We start from the raw sequence: 22,946 nt of genomic DNA on the forward strand, positions 1-22,946 counted from the left end.
GTTGTTTTCCTTTTCTGGTGTGTTGTTTTCTCTGATTTAAACAAAATAATAAATTTAATTTCCATTTCATTTAGTTGAATCAATCATCTCAAAAGCACTTATAAAATAACCTTTCACAAAAAAATGACAACTCAATTGGAATAAATCATGATTAGCCATTTAGTCAAGTTAGCACTCCTCAACAGCTTCAGCGGTAGCCCCCAGACCCTGGGCACAAGGACCATCTATAATGCAAGTCTAACTACTGAACTGTAACAGTAAACAGTGTGATTGTGTGAATCACACTTTTGGGGCATTAATATTTATGACCTAATTCAGTAATACTTTATAATAACATTCAGGAATAAAGCATTTGTAAGGCATTTATAGTTTTATCACCATTTATTAATCATTACTCCCACATTTGTTAAATGTCAGTAAACTAGGTATTCTCACAAATACAAATGTTATAGAGAGAAATAGTCCTTTAATAACTACAACCTAAAATGTCTTACCTGGGAATATTGAAGACTCATGTTAAAAGGAACCACCAGCTTTCATATGTTCTCATGTTCTGAGCAAGGAACTTAAACATTAGCTTTCTTACTTTCTTCTCCAACACTTTGTTTTTGCATTATTTAAACCAAATTGAACATGTTTCATTATTTATTTGAGACTAAATTGATTTTATTGATGTATTATATTAAGTTTTTAAAAAAGTGTTCATTGTTCATTCAGTATTGTTGTAATTGTCATTATTACAAAAATAAATATATATATATATATATATATATATATATATATATATATATATATATATATATATATATATATATATATATATATATATATATATATATATATATATATAGTGCCTTGCGAAAGTATTCGGCCCCCTTGAACTTTGCGACCTTTTGCCACATTTCAGGCTTCAAACATAAAGATATAAAACTGTATTTTTTTGTGAAGAATCAACAACAAGTGGGACACAATCATGAAGTGGAACGATATTTATTGGATATTTCAAACTTTTTTAACAAATCAAAAACTGAAAAATTGGGCGTGCAAAATTATTCAGCCCCTTTACTTTCAGTGCAGCAAACTCTCTCCAGAAGTTCAGTGAGGATCTCTGAATGATCCAATGTTGACCTAAATGACTAATGATGATAAATACAATCCACCTGTGTGTAATCAAGTCTCCGTATAAATGCACCTGCACTGTGATAGTCTCAGAGGTCCGTCAAAAGCGCAGAGAGCATCATGAAGAACAAGGAACACACCAGGCAGGTCCGAGATACTGTTGTGAAGAAGTTTAAAGCTGGATTTGGATACAAAAATATTTCCCAAGCTTTAAACATCCCAAGGAGCACTGTGCAAGCGATAATATTGAAATGGAAGGAGTATCAGACCACTGCAAATCTACCAAGACCTGGCCGTCCCTCTAAACTTTCAGCTCATACAAGGAGAAGACTGATCAGAGATGCAGCCAAGAGGCCCATGATCACTCTGGATGAACTGCAGAGATCTACAGCTGAGGTGGGAGACTCTATCCATTGGACAACAATCAGTCATATATTGCACAAATCTGGCCTTTATGGAAGAGTGGCAAGAAGAAAGCCATTTCTTAAAGATACCCATAAAAAGTGTATTTTAAAGTTTGCCACAAGCCACCTGGGAGACACACCAAACATGTGGAAGAAGGTGCTCTGGTCAGATGAAACCAAAATTGAACTTTTTGGCAACAATGCAAAACGTTATGTTTGGCGTAAAATTCAACACAGCTCATCACCCTGAACACACCATACCCACTGTCAAACATGGTGGTGGCAGCATCATGGTTTGGGCCTGCTTTTCTTCAGCAGGGACAGGGAAGATGGTTAAAATTGATGGGAAGATGGATGGAGCCAAATACAGGACCATTCTGGAAGAAAACCTGATGGAGTCTGCAAAAGACCTGAGACTGGGACGGAGATTTGTCTTCCAACAAGACAATGATCCAAAACATAAAGCAAAATCTACAATGGAATGGTTCAAAAATAAACATATCCAGGTGTTAGAATGGCCAAGTCAAAGTCCAGACCTGAATCCAATCGAGAATCTGTGGAAAGAACTGAAAACTGCTGTTCACAAATGCTCTCCATCCAACCTCACTGAGCTCGAGCTGTTTTGCAAGGAGGAATGGGAAAAAATGTCAGTCTCTCGATGTGCAAACCTGATAGAGACATACCCCAAGCGACTTACAGCTGTAATCACAGCAAAAGGTGGCGCTACAAAGTGTTAACTTAAGGGGGCTGAATAATTTTGCACGCCCAATTTTTCAGTTTTTGATTTGTTAAAAAAGTTTGAAATATCCAATAAATGTCGTTCCACTTCATGATTGTGTCCCACTTGTTGTTGATTCTTCACAAAAAAATACAGTTTTATATCTTTATGTTTGAAGCCTGAAATGTGGCAAAAGGTCGCAAAGTTCAAGGGGGCCGAATACTTTCGCAAGGCACTGTACCTCTTGTGTCTGAGCCGTTGAATTGCGACTCTACTTTGTCTCTATACTGACGCTTAGCTTGTTTGATTGCCTTGCGGAGGGAATAGCTGCACTGTTTGTATTCGGTCATGTTTCCGGTCACCTTGCCCTGGTTAAAAGCAGTGGTGCGCGCTTTCAGTTTCACGCGAATGCTGCCATCAATCCACGGTTTCTGGTTTGGGAATGTTTTAATCATTGCTATGGGAACGACATCATCAATGCACTTTCTAATGAACTCGCTCACCGAATCAGCGTACTCGTCAATGTTGTTGTTGGAAGCAATGCGGAACATATCCCAATCCACGTGATCGAAGCGTGGAATCAGATTGGTCGGGAGCCCAATCAGGCCTTTACGGTCAAATTGCTGCAAAGAAACCACTATTGAAGGACACCAATAAGAAGAGACTTGCTTTGGCCAAGAAAAACGAGCAATGGACTTTAGACTGGTGGAAATCTGTCCTTTGGTCTGATGAGTCCAAATTTGAGATTTTTGGATCCAACCGAGATGCAGAGTAGGTGAATGGATCATCTCCGCAGGTGTGGTTCCCACCATGAAATCAAATCTTATTTGTCACATGCGCTGAATACAACAGGTGAAATGCTTACTTACTACAAGCCCTTAAATTAACCAACATTGTAGTTAAGAAAAACAAGTGTTAAAACCTCTTTGGGATAGGGGTCAGCATTTTCACTTTTGGATAAATAGCGTGCCCAATTTCAACTTCCTGCTACTCATGCCAAGAATATAAGATATGCATATTATTAGTAGATTTGGATAGAAAACACTGAAGTTTCTAAAACTTTGAATCATGTCTGTGAGTATAACAGAACTTATGTAGCAGGAAAAATCCAGAGGACGAAACATTCAGAATTATTTTTGACGCCACTGTCTATTCAATGAGTTTTCATTGGGAAACTAAGGCACTTGTTTGCAGTTCCTACCGCTTCCACTGGATGTCACCAGTCTTTAGAATTTGGTTGATGTTATTCCTTTGTGCAATGAAGAAGTACGGCCATCTTGGATCAGGGTAACGTTATGTGTACTGTTTGAGAGTTGCGGAAGACTAGAAAAGTAGCGCTAGTTTGTGATCCTCCTGTATTAAAAACAGATAGACCTGTCTTCAATTTGATAGATTATTAACGTTTAAAAATACCTAAAGTTGTATTACAAAAGAAGTTTGAAATGTTTTTGCAAAGTTTACAGGTAACTTGAGATATTTTGTAGTGACGTTGCGCAAATTGGAAGCTGTTTTTTAATTAATCAAACAAAAGGACCATTTGTGATGTTTATGGGACATATTGGAGTGCCAACAAAAGAAGCTCGTCAAAGGTAAGGCATGATTTATATTTCTGCGTTTTGTGTGGTGCCTGCAGGGTTAAAATATGCTATTCTCTCTTTGTTTACTGTTGTGCTATCATCAGATAATAGCTTCTTATGCTTTCGCTGAAAAGCCTTTTTTGAAATCTGACCCGGATTCACAACGAGTGTAGCTTTAATTTGGTATCTTACATGTGTGATTTAATGAACGTTTACATTTTATAGTATTTTATTTGAATTTGGTGCTCTGCATTTTCCCTGGCAATTGGCCAGGTGGGACATTTCCCAGAGAGGTTAAGTATTTACTAAAATAAACTGAAAAAAAATAAAAATAAAGAGCAACAAAATGACAGTAAGGAGGCCATCATTTTAAATAAGAATTTATTCTGAACTGACTTGCCTAGTTAAATAAAAGGTTAAATAACAAATAAATATACAGGGGCATGGAAGAGGTGTGATGGTGTGCTTTGCTGGTGACACTGATTAATTCAGAATTCAAGGCACACTTAACCAGCATGGCTACCACACCACAGCATTCTACAGCGATACGCCATCCCATCTGGTTTGCGCTTCGTCGGACGATCATTTGTTTTTCAACAGGACAATGACCCAAAACACACCCCCAGGCTGTGTAAAGGCTATTTGACCAGGAGGAGAGTGATGGAGTGCTGCATCAGACCTGACCTGGCCTCCACAAATCACACAACTGTAACCCAATTGAGATGGTTTGGGATGAGTTGGACCGCAGAGTGAAGGACAAGCAGCCAACAACTGCTCAGCATATCTGGGAACTAACAAAAGAAAAACAAAAGGAAAAACCTTTGAATGAGTAGGTGTGTCCACATTTTTGACTGTAGGTGTAGGGTTAGTTGGTGGTATGAAATAGCGGTAAAACCCAGTAACGGTTCCTACAATTTTATTCACCATTCATTTTTGCATCTTGGATTTTAGAACTACTTCATATAAAAGGTCTGCTTAACCTGGCATGACATTTTGAGAACCGTGTAACTCTCAGACCAGGTGAGTTGTATCAATAAATTTGCCTCAATTTACTCAAAAAAAAAAGTATTCATGCTAATTAGCACCAAAGACCTTAGCAAGACTACACATTTCTGCATGTCACCTTTAGCTGACACTGTCAGCTACTGTTCACCAGTGCGATCAGAGACCTGTGACCAATTTGTGAAATTCTTGTCCCTTTTCTGTCTTAGCTAGCAACTGACTATACTTTAGCTAGCTAATTAGCAGCGCAGTAAATACATTTAAAAAAAACATTTTATTTAGTCTAGATAATTGTCTGCACAGTAGGTCTGTGTCCAATGCATTAACCTCTCTTACGTTCCATCTCGCTGTCTTAGCTAGGCCGAATACACTTTAGCTAGTCAGCAGAGCAGTAGATCAAAAAAATTGTTGTTTTCCTTAGCCTAGATAATTGTTTGTACAGTATGTTGACAATGGTGTCTATTTCAGACCTTATGGCATTTAAAGGGGAGAAGACCACTAAGTCTTGTGGTCTTCAAGACTGTGTGGAAGACCACGGTCTTTGTTGTGCACTTTGTATATTAATGACATGCAGATGACAATTTTGTATTCCTGTGCCGCGCCTGTGCAGCAGGCCATTCGTGAACTTCAGCATGACTTTGAAATCAATTCAGAAATCACTTACAGATCTTCAATTAGTGTTAAATAAAAGTTAAAAACCAGCTCATGCTGTTCTCTAGGTCACGAAATGTTGACCCTGAGGACCTGCATATGTGCGTTACAAATGGAGCTTGTTTCTCAATATAAGTACCTGGGTGCCTGGCTTGATGACAAGTTATCCTAAGAAGATAAGATCCAATACTTTTTATTTTTTATATAGAAATAAATCATGCCTTAGTATTAAAAACAGGACAAAGGTTTTTCAAGAAACGCCTCTCCCCGTATTGGATTTTGGAGATATTGTTTACATGCATGCGACATATTGTCGACGTCATAATGATAAAGAATATGTACGCTCACCACGTTGCACCTTGGTCCCCCTCCTTCAACAGCCATGACAAGATCTCCTTGCTGAGGCTGGTGTTGATCATGCACTGCTTCTCATGGTGAGTGCCTGATGTTCCACATGTCACGCCTCCTGTCTAAAACTGGAGGAAAAGGGGACAAAGTCCAAATGTTGATGCATCTACAGATTCAATGACTGAGTCAACACAAACATTGGCGCATACACATGCATAACACACGATAACATATGCACTATACATACACATGGATTTAGTACTGTAGATGTGTGGTAGTGGTGGAGTAGGGGCGTGAGGGCACACAGTGTGTGAAATCTGAATATATTGTAATGTTTTTAAACTTGTATAAACTGCTTTAAATGTCGCTGGACCCCAGGAAGAGTACCCGATGCTTTGGCAGCAGCTAATGGGGATCCATTATAATTCTAAATGTTTTACACAATATTGTATATTTTATGAGTTTACTGACCTGTCTGTCCACAGGCCCGATCTGCTGTCGTCTCCACAACCAGATCACACTGACACAGGATGTCTATGCACCGGATAGCCTGAGGGATTCACTCCTTTTGGACTGGAACACAAAGAGACATTTGGTCAGTGGTAGGTATTTTTCCAATGCTGTATCACCATCTTTATCTGGAAAGAAAAAAAAGCAATGTTTATTGCACTCACCACTCAATCCTATTGGTTTGTTTTTGATTCCCAATACACAGTCTGGATCTTCCTCATCCACCATGATGGATGAACTACCTACTCTGGTAAATACAGAGCCATCTCTCTTTCCCACTGGAAAATGGCAGCTACAGACCCGAGTGTTGTCACTGGGTTTCCGGTCCGTCCATCTGAAAGACATTTCCCACTGGAAAATGGCAGCTACAGACCCGAGTGTCACTGGGTTTCTGGTCCGTCCATCTGAAAGACAAAACAAATAAGTTACTTTTACTAGCTAAGTTGATTAATAAAAAAATGGTAATATCTTAATATCTATATTAAAATACCATGGTAATATCTATATTAAAATACCATAACCCACATACTTGACTGTAGAAAACTATTAAACAGACTAGGCTTGGTCTATCTGCAGATCTAAAAATCTTAAAAATCCTACTATGTGGATGAGACATTTCTGCTAGAATGGAGGAATCATCTGGAATCCTCAACTAGATCAGGACAGTCTAGGTTGCTATTGTCCCGAAGAGGTGAAGTATTGCAATGAGCTAAAAGACTGTACTTCTGATTGTAATTCTCAAGAGGAAAGTTAAAACCCTCAGCCTTAAGGTCACTGAGGATGACCAACAGTTATATGGGGATCGTCTGAAAGTTGAACAGCAATTAGGGATTTAACAAGGATATTGGGCACCAGGCTAGCAGACCACGATTTCTACATTCAGGTCCTAAATCTGTGGCATGCGATGTTTGTAAATGAAAAATGTCACTGCTGTGTCAGGCTAATTTGGCATATTGTCTACTAGTCCCGTCTGAGAAGTACTAGCCTCCGGCTAGATTAATTTCCATCCCTGCAGACAATTCTTACTGACTTTACAGGTCATTTGATTAATCATGTAACGTTACAACAGATGCACTTGTGGAACAAAACCTTGTCTGTGTTTTGTATGAGGACAACATTGAGCCCACAAGTGCTTTGTGAGCTAGCTAGCTTCGGCTAATGTAGCTAACTAGCCAACCAAGGCGCCTCACTCTACATATATTTAGCTTACTAGCTAGCTAACGTTAGTTCGTGTAGTCAGACTTTACTAAGCGCTAACTAACCAACTATCCACGGAGCCGGCTTAACGTTAACTAGCTGGCTAGGTCACTAAAGACCTTGTCAACAAAAAGGTAACATTGAAGAACCCTGTTTGTGTTTTATATGGGGAAAACATTGAGTCCACAAGTGCTTTGTGAGCTAGCCAGCCAACTTTAGCTAATGTGACTAACTAGCAACCAAAGTGCCCAACTAGCTAGCCAACCCGGCGACATTAGCTAGATAATTAGTTAACATTAACTCACATTAAAAATTAGTGTAGTCAAACTTCTAAGTGGTGACATGCTAACCAACTATCCTTGCCATGTTATCAAGCAAAGTCAGACTACACGAACCGTGAATTAAAGTTAATTAGCTAGCTAAATATAATTTCACTGGTGGGCTAACGCTAGCTAGCATGTTCACATTTGGAAAAGTAGCTGGCTAGCTCACTAAAGACTGGTCAATAAAAAGTCGACAAAAGTCCATTATGCTGGTTCTTTGTACTTGTAAATAAGGCAACGTGCGTTACATATCAGCTTCATAAGCACCTAGTTTACCACAGATCTTTGACCTAACCAAATGTGCTTGTTAGCATATAGCAAACAGGGCTTACCTTATCACACAGCTCTAGCGATGCCTCTCACTTAGAGGTTGGAAAACGATAAAATGTGCATGTGCTTATTGGAGTAGTGGTTACAATCCGGTCACGTTACATAGCACAGAACCATCCTTGCTTCTGGTCGACGTAGAGACCTAAGGTTAGCTAGTTATCTGCAGAGGCTAACTTATTAATTATAGTAATTCAATGACGTTAAGGTAGCAAGCGATATACACACGAGAAACTAAAACGCCTATAATATCTGTTTCTTGCTAGGCTACTTGTCGAGGAGTTTGCGTGGAGAACTGTGCCTTGAGGGTTTGACGTCATACTTTGCGACAAGATGTGTAGTTCTTTATGAAAGTCCCACTGGCATTTCATTTTGGAGGTAATTACACGTGAATATATTGATACAATTTACCATGTCTGAGAGATTTGCGCAGTTATCAAAATGGCTTGCCAGGTTCAAGCCAATATGAAACACAGAGTTTATATGAAATAGTTCTAAAATCCCAGACGCAAAAATTTATGTTGAAAAAAATATTAGAACCATTTCCGGGGTTTACCGCTAGGTTTTATGGGTATAATGACTGATACTATTGTACTCAATGTATTGTAGGTGTAGGACTATTATTATTATTATTATTATTATTATACCTTTATTTCAACAAGGAACACAGACTGAGACTAAGGTCTCTTTTACAACTGGGCCCTGCGTAAACATGTTTACAAATATAGTTTAGGTCCAATGATTAAGAAACTAAGACAAAAAAAACGATCACAGATAACACAAAAAAATACAGCAAAAATAAAGTAGCAGACACATTTAAACAAAGGTTAACAGGTTATTCCCCTAACAGCACAAGAACTTGCATTGCCCGAAACAGTTACAAGCAATACAAAAATAAAAATCCTCCAATAAATATTTCAGTCTCAAGTTTTAAGTTTAGTCTGCAGGCTATTCCATAGGCAAGGAGCGTAACAGTAAAAGGCAGCCATACACAACTCTGTGGAAACCGCATGGGTCTCAAGTGTAATCCATGCTTGAGACCTGGTTTTAGGAATTCTAAATCAAATATTGATGAGTGATGATAAATGAGAAGGTAGCTTATTCAGAAGTGCTTTATAGACAAACAGGAGAGCATGTTGTCCAACCCACATTATGATGTAAAACACAGTGGTGAGTTCTGTAGTTAGCACCCGTTATAAACCTAAGTGCGCAATGATAAGTAGCATCCAGCGATTTAAGTGTTGATGCCATAGCATGCATGTAAATAATATCACCATAATCTATAACAGACATAAAAGTAGCTTGTACAATTTGTCTTCTATTTGTAGAGGACAAACATGTCCTGTTTCTTTAGAGGAAGCTTAGCTTGATTTTTAGCTGTTTACAAAGTTCGTCAATATGCATTTTAAAAGACAGTTTATCATTCAACCATATCCCTATTTATATGCAGAGACTTGATTAATTCAAGAACCATCTAAGCTCGTAAGTGCAAGTGTATTTTCAAACAACTTTTTTGTTAAAAATCTTAAAATATGTTTTCTTTGCATTTAAAACAAGTTTCAGCTGTATAAAATATCCTTGTAATATCTTAAAATATGTCTCCAAAAGTGATAATGCTTGGTAAGCCGTTGAAGCGATAGACTACATGACCGTGTCATCAGCATATAAATGAATTTGACACTTTCTTATCTCATCACCGATATTGATTATGTAGAGCGTGAACAGTAATGGACCAAGTATAGAACATTGTGGGACCCCTTTAACCAACTCCAATGTCTCCAACTGGATGCCGTCGACTCTAACAGCCTGACTTCTATCCTTCAGATAGTCATGAAACCAACAACAGGAATCCAATCCCAGTCCTATTGACGACGGCTTACCCAAAATTATCGCATGGTCTACAGTGTCAAAAGCCTTAGATCTATGAACAAGGCGGCACAGTACTTTCTATTATCTAGGACATTAGTAATATCATTTACAACACGTACAGTGGCCGTAATAGTACCTAATAGTTTAGGTCTGAAGCCAGATTGTTTACTATAAAGACTATTGTTAACAGTTAAAGAAGATTGTAGTTGCCTATTCACCAGTGACTCTAGAATTTTAGCCGAACAGGAGAGTGCTTATCAGACATAAAGCTAAAAATGTATGAAAAGAAAGAGAACGCTAAAACATTATGCAGTTTACGGATAAAAGCTCTGAATATTTAAGGTCATGGATAAAGAAAGGCTTGCTCTGAGAAGTGTTTATAGTTTCTCTTTAGAATAATACGGGGGTCAGGGGTTTTTAGCCTAGTATCTCTGATACATGCAGTGGTCACTGATGTCATTAGCAGATAACCCACAAGCTATGTATTTGTGAGGTGTATTTGTTAAGATAAGGTCTATTAATGTAGATGGGGTCTTTTGGATTAGGACGGGTAGGTATAGTTGTTAGTTGAGTAAGATTTAGTTCGTTACAAATGTATTTTAATTTAAACGATGCTGGCATTAGCCAGTCAAGATTGAGATCTCCGATAATCAATAATTCAGAGTTTGCATAATTAGACATTAACTCAAACAATTTGCATAGAGCAGATACCAGAGCTGAGGGTGGGCAATAAACTCCCGCTAGCGTTAATAGTGCATTATGACCAAGGACCACATTTAGAACTAAGTATTCATACTGTTTCAGAACAGAAGTTGAAATGGACACAGTGACATCAAGGTTGCATTTAACATACATTGAAATACCTCCACCTCTACCCACTCTGTCTGCTCTGTAGACATTAGACCCAGCTAACAGAACATCTGAGTCTGGAACAGAGACACACAGCCAGGATTCAGATATAATCATTATGTCAACATGTGATTGTGAGACCAGTATTTTAATCAAATCTAGCTTTTGGATCAAGCTTCTAGCATTCAAATGAATAATTCTTAGGCCACTATTTCGAGAGCTCATATCAGATGGAGCATTCAAGGTAATATTAGATGAGCGACGCTTCCTCGTGTAACTACTGACAGGCCTGAGTTGGATGGAAATAAGATTACTTCTAACAATACTCCTCTGCCTGTACGAGGAAGTGGCAACACGGTACCTTAACAGTAGTGTAACAATAACATAAAGTCCATCAAAAGTTTCATCCATGTTAGCAGCACTTATAGAGCTATTTAAAGCTATGGGGGGAGCAGTCAGTATAGCCTGATGGGGAATCGACCAATTCCGAATATCAACCCCCATGGCTATATATTGTTAGTATATATTGTCAGTTGGTGGTATGAAATAGTGGTACACCATACAGTGCATTCGGAAAGTATTCAGACCCCTTGTACTTTTCCACATTTTGTGACATTACAGCTTTATTCTAAAATTGATTAAATAAATACAATTCCTCATCAATCTAAACACAATGCCCCATAATGACAAAGCAAAAACAGTTTAAAAAAAAAGTTTGCACATTTATAAAAACGAAAAATGACTTATAAGCATTCAAATCAAATCAAATGTATTTATATAGCCCTTCTTACATCAGCTGATATCTCAAAGTGCTGCACAGAAACCCAGTCTAAACCCCAAACAGCAAGCAATGCAGGTGTAAAAGCACCTAGGAAGAAACCTAGAGAGGAACCAGGCTATGAGGGGTGGCCAGTCCTCTTCTGGCTGTCCCGGTTGGAGATTATAACAGAACATGGCCAAGATGATAAAATGTTCATAAATGACGAGTATGGTCAAATAATAATAATCACAGTGGTTGTCGAGGGTGCAACAGGTCAGCACCTCAGGAGTAAATGTCAGTTGGCTTTTCATAGCCGATCATTGAGAGTATCTCTACCGCTCCTGCTGTCTCCAGAGAGTTGAAAACAGCAGGTCTGGGACAGATAGCACGTCCGGTGAACAGGTCAGGGTTCCATAGCCGCAGGCAGAACAGTTGAAACTGGAGCAGCAGCACGGCCAGGTGGACTGGGGACAGCAAGGAGTTATCATGCCAGGTAGAAAGAAAGAGAGAATTAGAGAGAGCATACTTAAATTCACACAGGACACCGGATAAGACAGGAGAAATACTACAGATATAAAGACTGACCCTAGCCACCCGACACATAAACTACTGCAGCATAAATACTGGAGGCTGAGACAGGAGGGGTCAGGAGACACTGTGGCCCCATCCGGTGATACCCCCGGACAGGGCCAAACAGGCAGGATATAACCCCACCCACTTTGCCAAAGCACAGCCCCCACACCACTAGAGGGATATCTTCAACCACCAACTTACCATCCTGAGACAAGGCCGAGTATAGCCTACAAAGACCTCCGCCACGGCACAACCCAAGGGGGGGCACCAACCCAGACAGGAAGTCCACGTCAGTGACTCAACCCACTCAAGTTATGCAGCCCTCCTAAGGATGGCATGGAAGAGCACCAGTAAGCCAGTGACTCAGCCCCTGTAATAGGGTTATAGGCAGAGAATCCCAGTGGAGAGAGGAGAACCGGCCAGGCAGAGACAGCAAGTCTCAAAACAAATCATATTTGTCACAATGCGCAAAATAAAACATGTATAGTAGACCTTACTGTGAAATGCTTACTTGCAAGCCCTAACAAACAATGCAGTTAAAATATTAAATCAAAAAAATATTACCAAAAACAACAAAAACAATTAAATAAGAATAAGAAATATAAGTAACAAATAATTAAAGAGCAGAAGTAAAATAACACTAGCGAGTCTATTAAAGTCAGGTTAAAAAGGTCAGAGTTAGGCTTGGCAATGACAGGGGCAACAACCTTAAAGAAGAAAGGGTCTAAACCAGGGTCTAAAGCTTCCTGCCATTCAGGACCCTCTATACCAGGCGGTGTTGGAGGAAGGTCCTATAAATTGTCAACGACTCCAGCCACCTTAGTCATAGACTGTTCTCTCTGCTACCGCATGGCAAGCGGTACCGGAGTGCCAGGTCTAGGTCCAAAAGGCTTCTTAACAGCTCTTACCCCCAAGCCATAAGACTCCTGAACATCTAATCAAATGGCTACCCAGACTGTTTGCATTGCCCCCCCCCCCCCCCTTATTTTACGCTGCTGTTACTCTCTGTTTATTATCTATGCATAGTCACTAACTCTATCTACATGTACATACTGTATTACCTCAATTACCTTGACTAACCGGTGCCCCTGCACATTGACTCTGTACCGGTACCCCCTGTATATAGCCTTACTGCTGCTCTTTAATTAGTTTTAACTTAAGTAAAAAAAAGTATACATTTTTTAAATATATTTTTTACTTATTTTTCTTAAACCTGCATTGTTGGTTAACTCTCTGGAGACAGCAGGAGCGGTAGAGATACTCTCAATGATCGGCTATGAAAAGCCAACTGACATTTACTCCTGAGGTGCTGACCTGTTGCACCCTCGACGAATACTCTGTCGTATTCGGCACATCTGGCCGATGCCAGGAGAAAGCTACCTGCCCCAAGGCATAGTAAAGTTTGGAATAATGGTCTGAGGCTGTTTTTTATGGTTCGGGCTAGGCCCCTTAGTTCCAGTGAAGGGAAATCTTAACGCTACAGTATACAATAATATTCTAGACGATTATATGCTTCTAACTTTGTGGCAACAGTTACCTGTTTCAGCATGACAATGCCCCCTTACACAAAGCAAAGTCCATACAAAAATGGTTTGTTGAGAGTGATGGAGTGCTGCATCAGATGACCTGGCCTCCACAATCACATGACTTCTACCCAATTGGGATGAGTTGGACCACAGAGTGAAGGAAAAGCAGCCAACAAGTGCTTAAAACAGCATATGTTTGCGACATGTTAAGTGCAAAGTGACTAAGCTAAAGTGTATTTTCCTATAAAAAAATCTTTGGTCTTAAGCCCACAAATGCAGTCATCAATTATTAAGCGTCTCGCCAGTTTTATTCAATAAATCCTGTAATTATTTAGGAAATTCATCCATCCTTACACTTCTCTTGGCTGTGAGACACGGTACCCTTTGACAGAAAACACTTCTGTATTCTACTCAATTTTGAAATGCACTGAACTTCATAAATGAGTGAATAGTAACTTGAATATCAAGTAGGCCTCCCAGTACAGACTCGGAATGCCGATCACTTCTTTGCTGGGGTTTGTTGGCCTAGGCCTAATTTAGCCTATGCCCCATATTCTACAGCTAGATGGAGCTATGTGGCTATCATAACATTTATTTGGCAAGGAATGGGCTGCAAGTAGGTGCAGTGCCTTGCACAATAGCTGGAGGCACTGCGCCTCCTTGATAGTTGGAGTAACAAGACAAGAGAGGATCTGCCACTAATTTCAATGTAATCCTGTCTATCGCACAGTCGGCCGACATGGCGACCATGAAGAAGCTTCTCGCTGGAGAAACCAGCATCTGAATTCAATTTGGTTCCACAGAAGCAGCTTGAACTGCGTCGAAGTGGATATAAAATATTTTGTCAATTGGGAAATATACACGGGAATTGTCCACAGTTTTAAGACGGGGTAAGATTTACCGTTCGTTTCCCTATGTGCAAAACGGCTGTGTGCAACTTGTTTCAGAAGAGAAGATTTATAAATAAAAAGTAGAACTATCCCCAACTGACATGGATTTTGAAGCATAACGAATTTTAACATCATGATCACTCTATAATTGTCGCAGATAGTTATAAATCGTTATTACAATCAAGTAGTCAATGAATGGAAGATTTAACCGTGTTTTTGCCCTATCGTTCTTGATAGGTAGACTATCTTGCGACTGAGTGGTGATAAAAAGCAATAGTCATGCACTACACTACATCTGATGTACAAGACCAAAACTGAATGGGAGAACATCTCATGACCATAGACCATAGCCTTCATACAATATTTTTGGCATGAACAATGGGTGTTGAATATGCGGCATTTACTTAGACATCCCTCAATAACGTTTGCAATTTAAATGAAAAACACATGTAATCAGTGAGAGTCCATTGTTACTTTGTTACCATTGAGGGTTGTTAGTAGCTGGTCAATTGAGTGCAGGCTGTGTATTTGTGTCACAGTACGCGTGGTAGCCTAACAAAAATATCCAAGGATTAGGCTACTGTACTCCTCTAACCTACAGGCCGGTATGTGCGTAAAATGTGATAAAGACTTCGATCAATAACAATTTCCCCAATAATCCAGTAACTTTCTTGTTTTCTCAAAAGACATGAAAGCTACATAGCCTGAAAGCTGTTTGTCAGTTTATATTTATTTGATATGGTGTGCGTAAACTGCTCACCAAACTGTCAAACGGTCGCCCCTCCGCCAAAGATACACTCATTAACAATCTTGTATTGTGGAGAAGGCATACTAATGTTATGTAATTTGATAGATCCCATAGGAACCTCAGTCATAGAGGGGTTTCGTTTGTTTTCCCTGGTGTGGGGGTCTTGCATCATTTCAGATTTCTGGGTATATTTCTTTAAATCATGTTCAATCACACAAACCCCCTTTAACACATAATTTACAATGGCATGATGGTATTCAAATTAGAAATTGAAATTCGGCATTCAATTGAATGCCTAGGCTCCAATATGAGAGCCACACCCAGGTATTAATGTCTGTGGAGCTAAAGCATGTTGCTCAATCCAGTGGAAATGGGAGTGGATTTTCAGCACGTCTCAGGCAGACCGTTGGCTGAACTACACCATCCTCAAGCCATTCAGCTGGCTGTAATCAAATCCAGCTGTGCAGTTGCAGAAATGTTGCCTGCGTGCATTGGACTGCTCTGAAGGGCTCTGTGTGCTCCTGCTGCCTGCTGCATACAGACAGAGGAGCCTCTGTTACAGCCCAAACGGCCTGCCAGAGCCAGCCACCACAGCACTATTTTATGCAGTTGAGGGGAATATAGTGTATATGTAACAGTATAACTTTAGACCGTCCCCTCGCCCATACCCGGGCGCGAACCAGGGACCCTCTGCACACATCAACAACAGTCACCCACGAAGCATCGTTACCCATCGCTCCACAAAAGCCGCAGCCCTTGCAGAGCAAAGGGAACTACTACTTCAAGGTCTCAGAGCGAGTGACGTCACCGGTTTAAACGCTATTTAGCGTCCACCGCTAACTAAGCTAGCCGTTTCACTTCCGTTACATATAGTGTCCATTCTTGAGCTAGCATACCATTCGTATGTCACAGCACGGCTGTCTTCCACAGTGTCATGACGTTGGCCTGTGGGTAAGGTTTATGACCCCCCCCCCCCCCCCATAAATACCTTTCTCCCTTCCCTCTCTCTAGACTCTACAGAGGGACTCTTGAATAGCCTTTGTTAAACAGAGAGTCTGGGAACATCAAACAAGTGGAGGGAAAGGAACGATATTTCGGGTAATAGCACCAGTTGAAAATATGCGTTGGTACTTAATGATGTGAGTTCGGTTGTCATGTGAGACATTATGACTGATGACAGGACAACCTAAACTGTATCTGGGAAAGTCTACACATTATAGTTATCAGATTCAAATGGAATTGTTGTGCAATTCAAATGTTTAAATATCAAATTATTGGTGAAAAGATTAAATGTAATTTTAGCTTCCAAATGAGAGATTTGGGTTTTCATAAGGTTAGGTCTCTGCTCAATCAGTGGCCCGCCCCTGTGAAGAGACATGGGCTATAAACTATTCTCCCTCCACTAATAGCCCTTGACGAAAATGTAACCTCCTGTTCCGGGTACATTAGGATGACGATCCGATGTCAGAAGGGTTCCGATAATAACTACTGAACGAAGCCAACCTCAGCATGAGCTTTGGTTGCGAATGGTATGAACTTTGAACTCTTATTCGCTACAGAAGTGATACCTCCTAGCCGTTGAGTTAGCAGAGGCCGCTGTAAACATGGGCTAGGAGAGGTCAGACAGAGTATCCCATCTACCACACAACGACGTTACTACAATGTATCCAATTTACCACCAGAGACATTCTTCCGAGGACAGGAAGATCTCTGTTGGCCAACACGACCAGCATCTACGACCAACCTACCGAGGCGCAGCTCAGAGTAAATATTTATTGCATTTTCCTTTTCCAAATGGGTGGTAATTTAGAATTAGCGTTGGAATACTAGCACAAAGAGTGAGTGAACTACAAAACAGTAGAGAAGGTAAGAAGCAACCGAGCGAGAAAGAGAGAATGCCCCTAATAAGGACATACCATCTGGGCTGTGTGGTTCACAGACATCCATCTGCTAAAAAGGACATACCATCTGGGCTGTGTGGTTCACAGACATCCATCTGCTAATGAGGACATACCATCTGGGCTGTGTGGTTCACAGACATCCATCTGCTAATAAGGACATACCATCTGGGCTGTGTGGTCCACAGACAATACCCCATAATGACATGGCGAAAACAGGTTTTTAGAGATTTTTGCACAATGCCGCGCAGTTGCACACTGCCGCCCCGTTGGTTCCAAATATAAGGTCCCATGGTCTATATAAGGTCCCATGGTTGACCGTGCATCTCAGAGAAAAAACCAAGCCATGGCCGTTGAGCTCCGAGACAGGTTTGTTCTTAATGTGTGAACATTAAGAAAGCAACGTTCTTCAGTGGGAATTTCAGTACATCAGCACAACGTTTTCTACAGGTTTCCTCAGGGTTCTATTTAAAGTCATGTTTTCAGAGCGTTCAGAGAAAGTTTAACAACATTCTTCTATGGCAGGGATGGGCAACTCCAGTCTTTGGGGGCCTGATTAGTGTCACACGTTTTCCCCACCTAACACACCTGACTCCAATAATCATGATATTCAGTTTAGAAAGTTATTAATTTAATCAGCTGTGTTTGCTAGGGATGGGGAAAAGTGACACCTCACCGGCCCCCGAGGACTGCAGTTGCCCATCCCTATTCTACTGGATTTCCAGTATAAAGTTTTCTGCAGTCTCTACTCTCTATTTAAAGTAATGTTCTCAGCATCAACAAAACTCTCTCTATCCTCAGTTGTTAAATGTGGTCAGGTCTGTTGGCTGTCCCCACTATTCTGATCTTAATGAGTGCTTGTTTATTTTTGAAGTGGGGTCTGTTTGAATAGGATCAAATGAACAGCTTTGTAATGAGTAAAAAACAAACATGGCAAGCTAGCTCCATCCTGGTGGCGCAATGGACTAATTCCATGAATAGAGAGCAGAAGATCATGGGACACTTGGAATCAGTGAGATTCAAACCTATCTGTGCTTTGAGTTCAAAACAGTTAACCCAAACTAAGCTAGCCGGGTTACTAAAAGTCTTATTGAAACATGTTCTCAGAATGTTATTTAATTACCTTTAAATAACCTATAATTTCCATTCTCAGAATGTTAATAAAACCTCCCAGGAAAACTTTCAGGGAAACATAGAAAAACTTTCTCAGAACCTCCCTGCATCCTAAAAATGTATTTTCCCAGAACAGGCTTAATTTCCACTTCCTTTGCAAAGGGGCAAAATAAATAACAGTATGGGGGATGAGGTAGTTGAGTGGGCTAATTACAGATGGGCTATCTACAGGTGCAGTACAGCTGGTGCTTAAAGTTAGGGAGGGAGATATGAGTCTCCAGCTTCAGTGACTTTTTCAGTTCGTTCCAGTCATTAGCAGCAGATACCTGGAAGGAAAGGTGGCCAAATGAGGAATTGGCTTTGAGGGTGAACAGTGAAATATACCTGCTGGAGCACGTGCTACAGGTGGGTGCTGCTATGGTAACCAGTGAGCTGATGTAAGGCGGGGCTATACCTAGCAGCGACTTATAGATTACCTGGAGCCAGTGGGTTTGCCAACGAATATGAAGCAAGGGCCAGCCAACGAGAGCATACAGGTCACAGTGGTGGGTAGTATATGGGCCTTTGGTGACAAAACAAATGGCACTGTGATAGACTGCATCCAATTTGCTGAGTAGATTGCTGGAGGCTATTTTGTAAATGACATCGCAGAAGTCAAGGATTGGTAGGATGGTCACTTTTACAAGGGTATGTTTGGCAGCATGAGTGAAGGATGCTTTGTTGCGAAATAGGAAGCCAATTCTAGATTTAATTTTGGATTGGAGATGCTTAATGTGAGTCTGGAAGGAGAGTTTACAGTCTAACCAGACACCTAGGTATTTGTAGCTGTTCACATATTCTAAGTCAGAACCGTCCAGAGTAGTGATGCTGGACGGGCGGGCAGGTGTTGGCAGCGATCGGTTGAAGAGCATGTATTTCGTTTTGCTTGCATTTAAGAGCAGTTGGAGTCCACGGAAGGAGAGTTGTATGGCATTGAAGCCCGTCTGAAGGTTAGTTAACACAGTGTCCAAAGAAGGGCCAGAGGTATACAAAATGGTGTCGTCTGCATAGAGGTGGACCAGAGAATCACCTGCAGCAACAGCTACATCATTGATGTATACAGAGAAAAGAGTAGGCCCGAGAATTGAACCCTGTTGCACACCCATAGAGACTGCCAGAGGTCCGGACAACATGCCCACTGATTTGACACACTGAACTCTGTAGTTGGTGAACCAGCCAATCATTTGAGAAACCAAGGCTGTTGAGTCTGCCGATAAGAATGTGGTGATTGACAGAGTCGAAAGCCTTGGCCAGGTCGATGAATACGGCTGCACAGTATTGTCTCTTATCGATGGCGGTTATGATATCGTTTAGTACCTTGAGCATGGCTGAGGTGCAACGATGACCAGCTCTGAAACCAGATTGCATAGTGGAGAAGGCACGGTGCGATTCAAAATGGTCGGTGATCTGTTTGTTAACTTGGCTTTCTAAGACCTTAGAAAGGCAGGGTAGGATAGATATAGGTCTGTAGCAGTTTGGGTCTAGAGTGTCTCCCCCTTTGAAGAGGAGGATGACTGCGGCAGCTTTCCAATCTTTGGGGATCTCAGACGATACGAACAAGAGGTTGAACAGGCTAGTAAATAGGGGTTGCAACAATTTCAACTGATAATTTTAGAAAGAGAGGGTCCAGATTGTCTAGCCTGGCTGATTTGTAGTGGTCCAGATTTTGCAGCTCTTTCAGAACATCAGCTAGCTGGATTTGAGTGAAAGAGAAATGGGGGAGGCTTGGGAAAGTTTCTGTAGAGGGTGCAGGGCTGTTGACCTGGGTAGGGGTAGCCAGGTGGAAAGCATGGCCAGCCGTAGAAAAATGCTTATTGAAATTCTCAATTATCATGGATTTATCGGTGGTGACAGTGTTTCCTAGCCTCAGTGCAGTGATGTGATGTTTTTGTGCTGGTCAAGGGCAGTCAGGTCTGGAGTGAACCAAGGGCTATCTATATCTGTTCCTGGTTCAACATTTTTTGAACGGTGCATGCTTTTTTAAGACTGTGAGGAAAGCACTTTTAAAGAATAACCAGGCATCCTCTACTGTCGTAATGAGGTCAATATCCTTCCAGGATACCCGGGCCAGGTTCATTTAGAAAGGCCTGCTCACTGAAGTGTTTTAGGGAGCGTTTGACCATGTTGAGGGGTGGTCGTTTGACCGCAGACCCATTACGGATGCAGGCAATGAGGCAGTGATCGCTGAGATTCTGTTTGAAGACAGCAGAGGTGTATTTGGAGGGCAGGTTGGTTAGGATGATATCATTCAGAATTAATTCAGAAAACATATTTCGGTTGAATTAATACAGAAAACATATTATGGTGCAGAAAACATATTTTGGATGAATTCATTCAGTTGTACAACTGACTAGGTATGCCCTGTCCCTTTGTTATTCCATTGCACTTTGAAATCAAGCAAATCATTTGCAGAGAGACGGAGCTAATTGCTTCTGCCAAAAGATACCATTATCACCCATTAGCTTAGATTACATTGCTAGTCTAACAATGTGAACGCTCTCTTATTTTCTATTAAGGTATCTTTACTTTTACTCAAGTATGACTTTTGACTACTTTTTCCAACACTGGTAATACTACCCTCTGTTTTCTCCAGGATAGGACAGGGGTCCCACTCCCTAATGCTCAAGTTGAACAATGAATAGATTTAACAGTCAACAGACATGATCTGAACTGCATTGTAGACTTGCAAGGTGTTTGTGTATACGTGTGTACAGGTTCGAGCCTAGTGAGAGACAAGGATGGAACCTATTTTGTTACATGAATGTGTGTGTGTGATGGTACTTCTGCCTCCCCTGCAGGCTGGATGGTAGCAGGACAGAGCACCATGGTGGAGCCCAAGCCCAGAGCATCAGCAGCCCAGCGTCTTGAAGCCCAGGAGACTCTGGGTATCAGCACCCTGGACCCTGGCCACAGGCCGCCCATCATGCCCCCGGGACGCCATGTCACCATCAAGGTCCGCATGTTGGACGACACAGAGGAGGTCTTTGACATCTCAGTGAGTTCTGGTTGGCTGTCTGTCTGATTTGCTTATAGTGCAATGTGTTCAAGGTATAACTACTTTCCATTCTATTTTTTTTGTGTGTCAAGTCGAGTGAGAGAATTTTGCATAACAAAATGTTTTATCTAAGTATGCCTTTAAACGGTGTCATCCTTTTGTTGTCTTTTTATAACTTTGCCATTAAAGCAGGAGATCATTTTTACCCTCTCACAGCAGTCTGTTGTTAAGGGTTACAGGTTGACATGGTAACTGTATAAACGTCAAGGTTCTGTATGCATGAATGAGCCTAGACTATGCTGGAAAATGTCAGTGCTGGAAAATGTCTGGGTTCTAACCTCCATTGTCAACATCTCTGACTTTAGCTGTTGGTGTGGTGAATAAGGGTACTGAACTAGTTCTGTGTTTCTTGTTCACAACCTCACTAGACAGATGGGAGAGCAACTTAAACTACTACCCAGGTGGATATATGGATCGGGAGGAGAGGTTTAGTTCATTCAGATACCCATTAGTACATCAGTATTACCCAGGTGGATATATGGATCGGGAGGAGAGGTTTAGTCCATTCAGATACCCATTAGTACATCAGGCCTAGTTTTCCTTGGTAAATAAATTATCTTTCATAATATTTAATGGTGTGTTATGAGACCAACTGGTCTGTCTTGGGTATACAGTATGGTTGTGGAAAGGGGACAGTTTGTGATGTGTTTGAATGGCCAGAGATCTGCCATGATAAATGTTACTTTTCATTACCAGGCTATTTACCTCTGTGCTTATTAAAGATTCTCTCTGAGATTAGAGCTGCTTGAGATTACCTTTCTTTGCAGTGCAATAGTTTAGCACAACACTAAATCTCAGAATAGGCCTACTCCTGCTTTGAGATTGCTGCCTTTCATGTGAAATCTGATCTGCTTGATAATGACTGACTGATGTTCTGAAGATGACAATATGGTTAGAATATATATTAAAGGTAATGGATGCTTTTTGAAATGTGAATGCTAATTTAAGACCTTGAGCTTTATCCTTCAGACATGTAGTAAATCACAATATTTCCTGTTGAAATTGACAAAAATTGATTGCTTGTTCTGTACCGTGTTTTCTCCCAGAGTTCCTGTCACATTGTGGTATTACACTAAGGTATATGCTAAGACTCTGATATAGCCCTTGAACAGGGTGGAGCTTTCATCAAGACTAGGTTATTTTCCTAAGAATAGTCCAACTAGCAATATCTTCTGACCACAGTGCTTCCTGCTGGGAGTGAGGGAGCGAGATGGGAGATAGGGATAGGGAAGAGAGGGAAGAAGACGTGATGATGGAGAGAAATAGCACACAGAGGACTCATTCAATGGGTATGAGTAGAGCCTTGTAGCAGAGATGGGTATGAATAGAGCCTCGTGGTGGAGATGGTTATAAGTAGAGCCTTGTAGTAGAGATGGGTATGAATAGAGCCTCGTAGTAGAGATGCTTGAAATAGAGCCCTGTGACTGACAGTGTGGTCAGTATGTTTGAC

General features: G+C 40.8%; 1 protein-coding gene and 1 long non-coding RNA gene across 5 annotated transcripts in view; one reads left to right on the plus strand and one right to left on the minus strand.

The window, feature by feature from the left end:
* Positions 1–4,553: 4,553 nt before the first annotated feature.
* Positions 4,554–8,713, minus strand: LOC118936581. The gene is made up of 5 exons (XR_005038841.1): positions 8,182–8,713; positions 6,494–6,733; positions 6,291–6,392; positions 5,820–5,941; positions 4,554–4,609 (listed from the first exon to the last, which is right to left on the minus strand). It is a non-coding gene; the product is annotated as an uncharacterized LOC118936581 (long non-coding RNA).
* Positions 8,714–14,415: 5,702 nt separating this feature from the next.
* LOC110502168 (FERM, ARHGEF and pleckstrin domain-containing protein 1) overlaps positions 14,416–22,946 on the plus strand; it is a 121,608-nt gene continuing 113,077 nt past the window's right edge. For 2 of the 4 annotated variants that reach the window (XR_005038840.1, XM_036959362.1), the window contains exons 1-2: positions 14,418–14,643; positions 21,240–21,436. Coding sequence is in view for 3 of the 4 variants with exons in the window: in XM_036959362.1 (XP_036815257.1) it covers positions 21,245–21,436 (192 nt within the window). In the remaining variant the exon portion in view is untranslated. Of the gene's footprint in view, positions 14,644–17,073; positions 17,156–21,239; positions 21,437–22,946 lie in introns of all 4 variants that reach the window. The other 2 variants (XM_036959363.1, XM_036959364.1) reach the window with 2 other exon arrangements.

This window comes from Oncorhynchus mykiss, chromosome 22 (assembly GCF_013265735.2).
Source record: "Oncorhynchus mykiss isolate Arlee chromosome 22, USDA_OmykA_1.1, whole genome shotgun sequence".
Classification (NCBI taxonomy): Eukaryota; Metazoa; Chordata; class Actinopteri; order Salmoniformes; family Salmonidae; genus Oncorhynchus; species Oncorhynchus mykiss.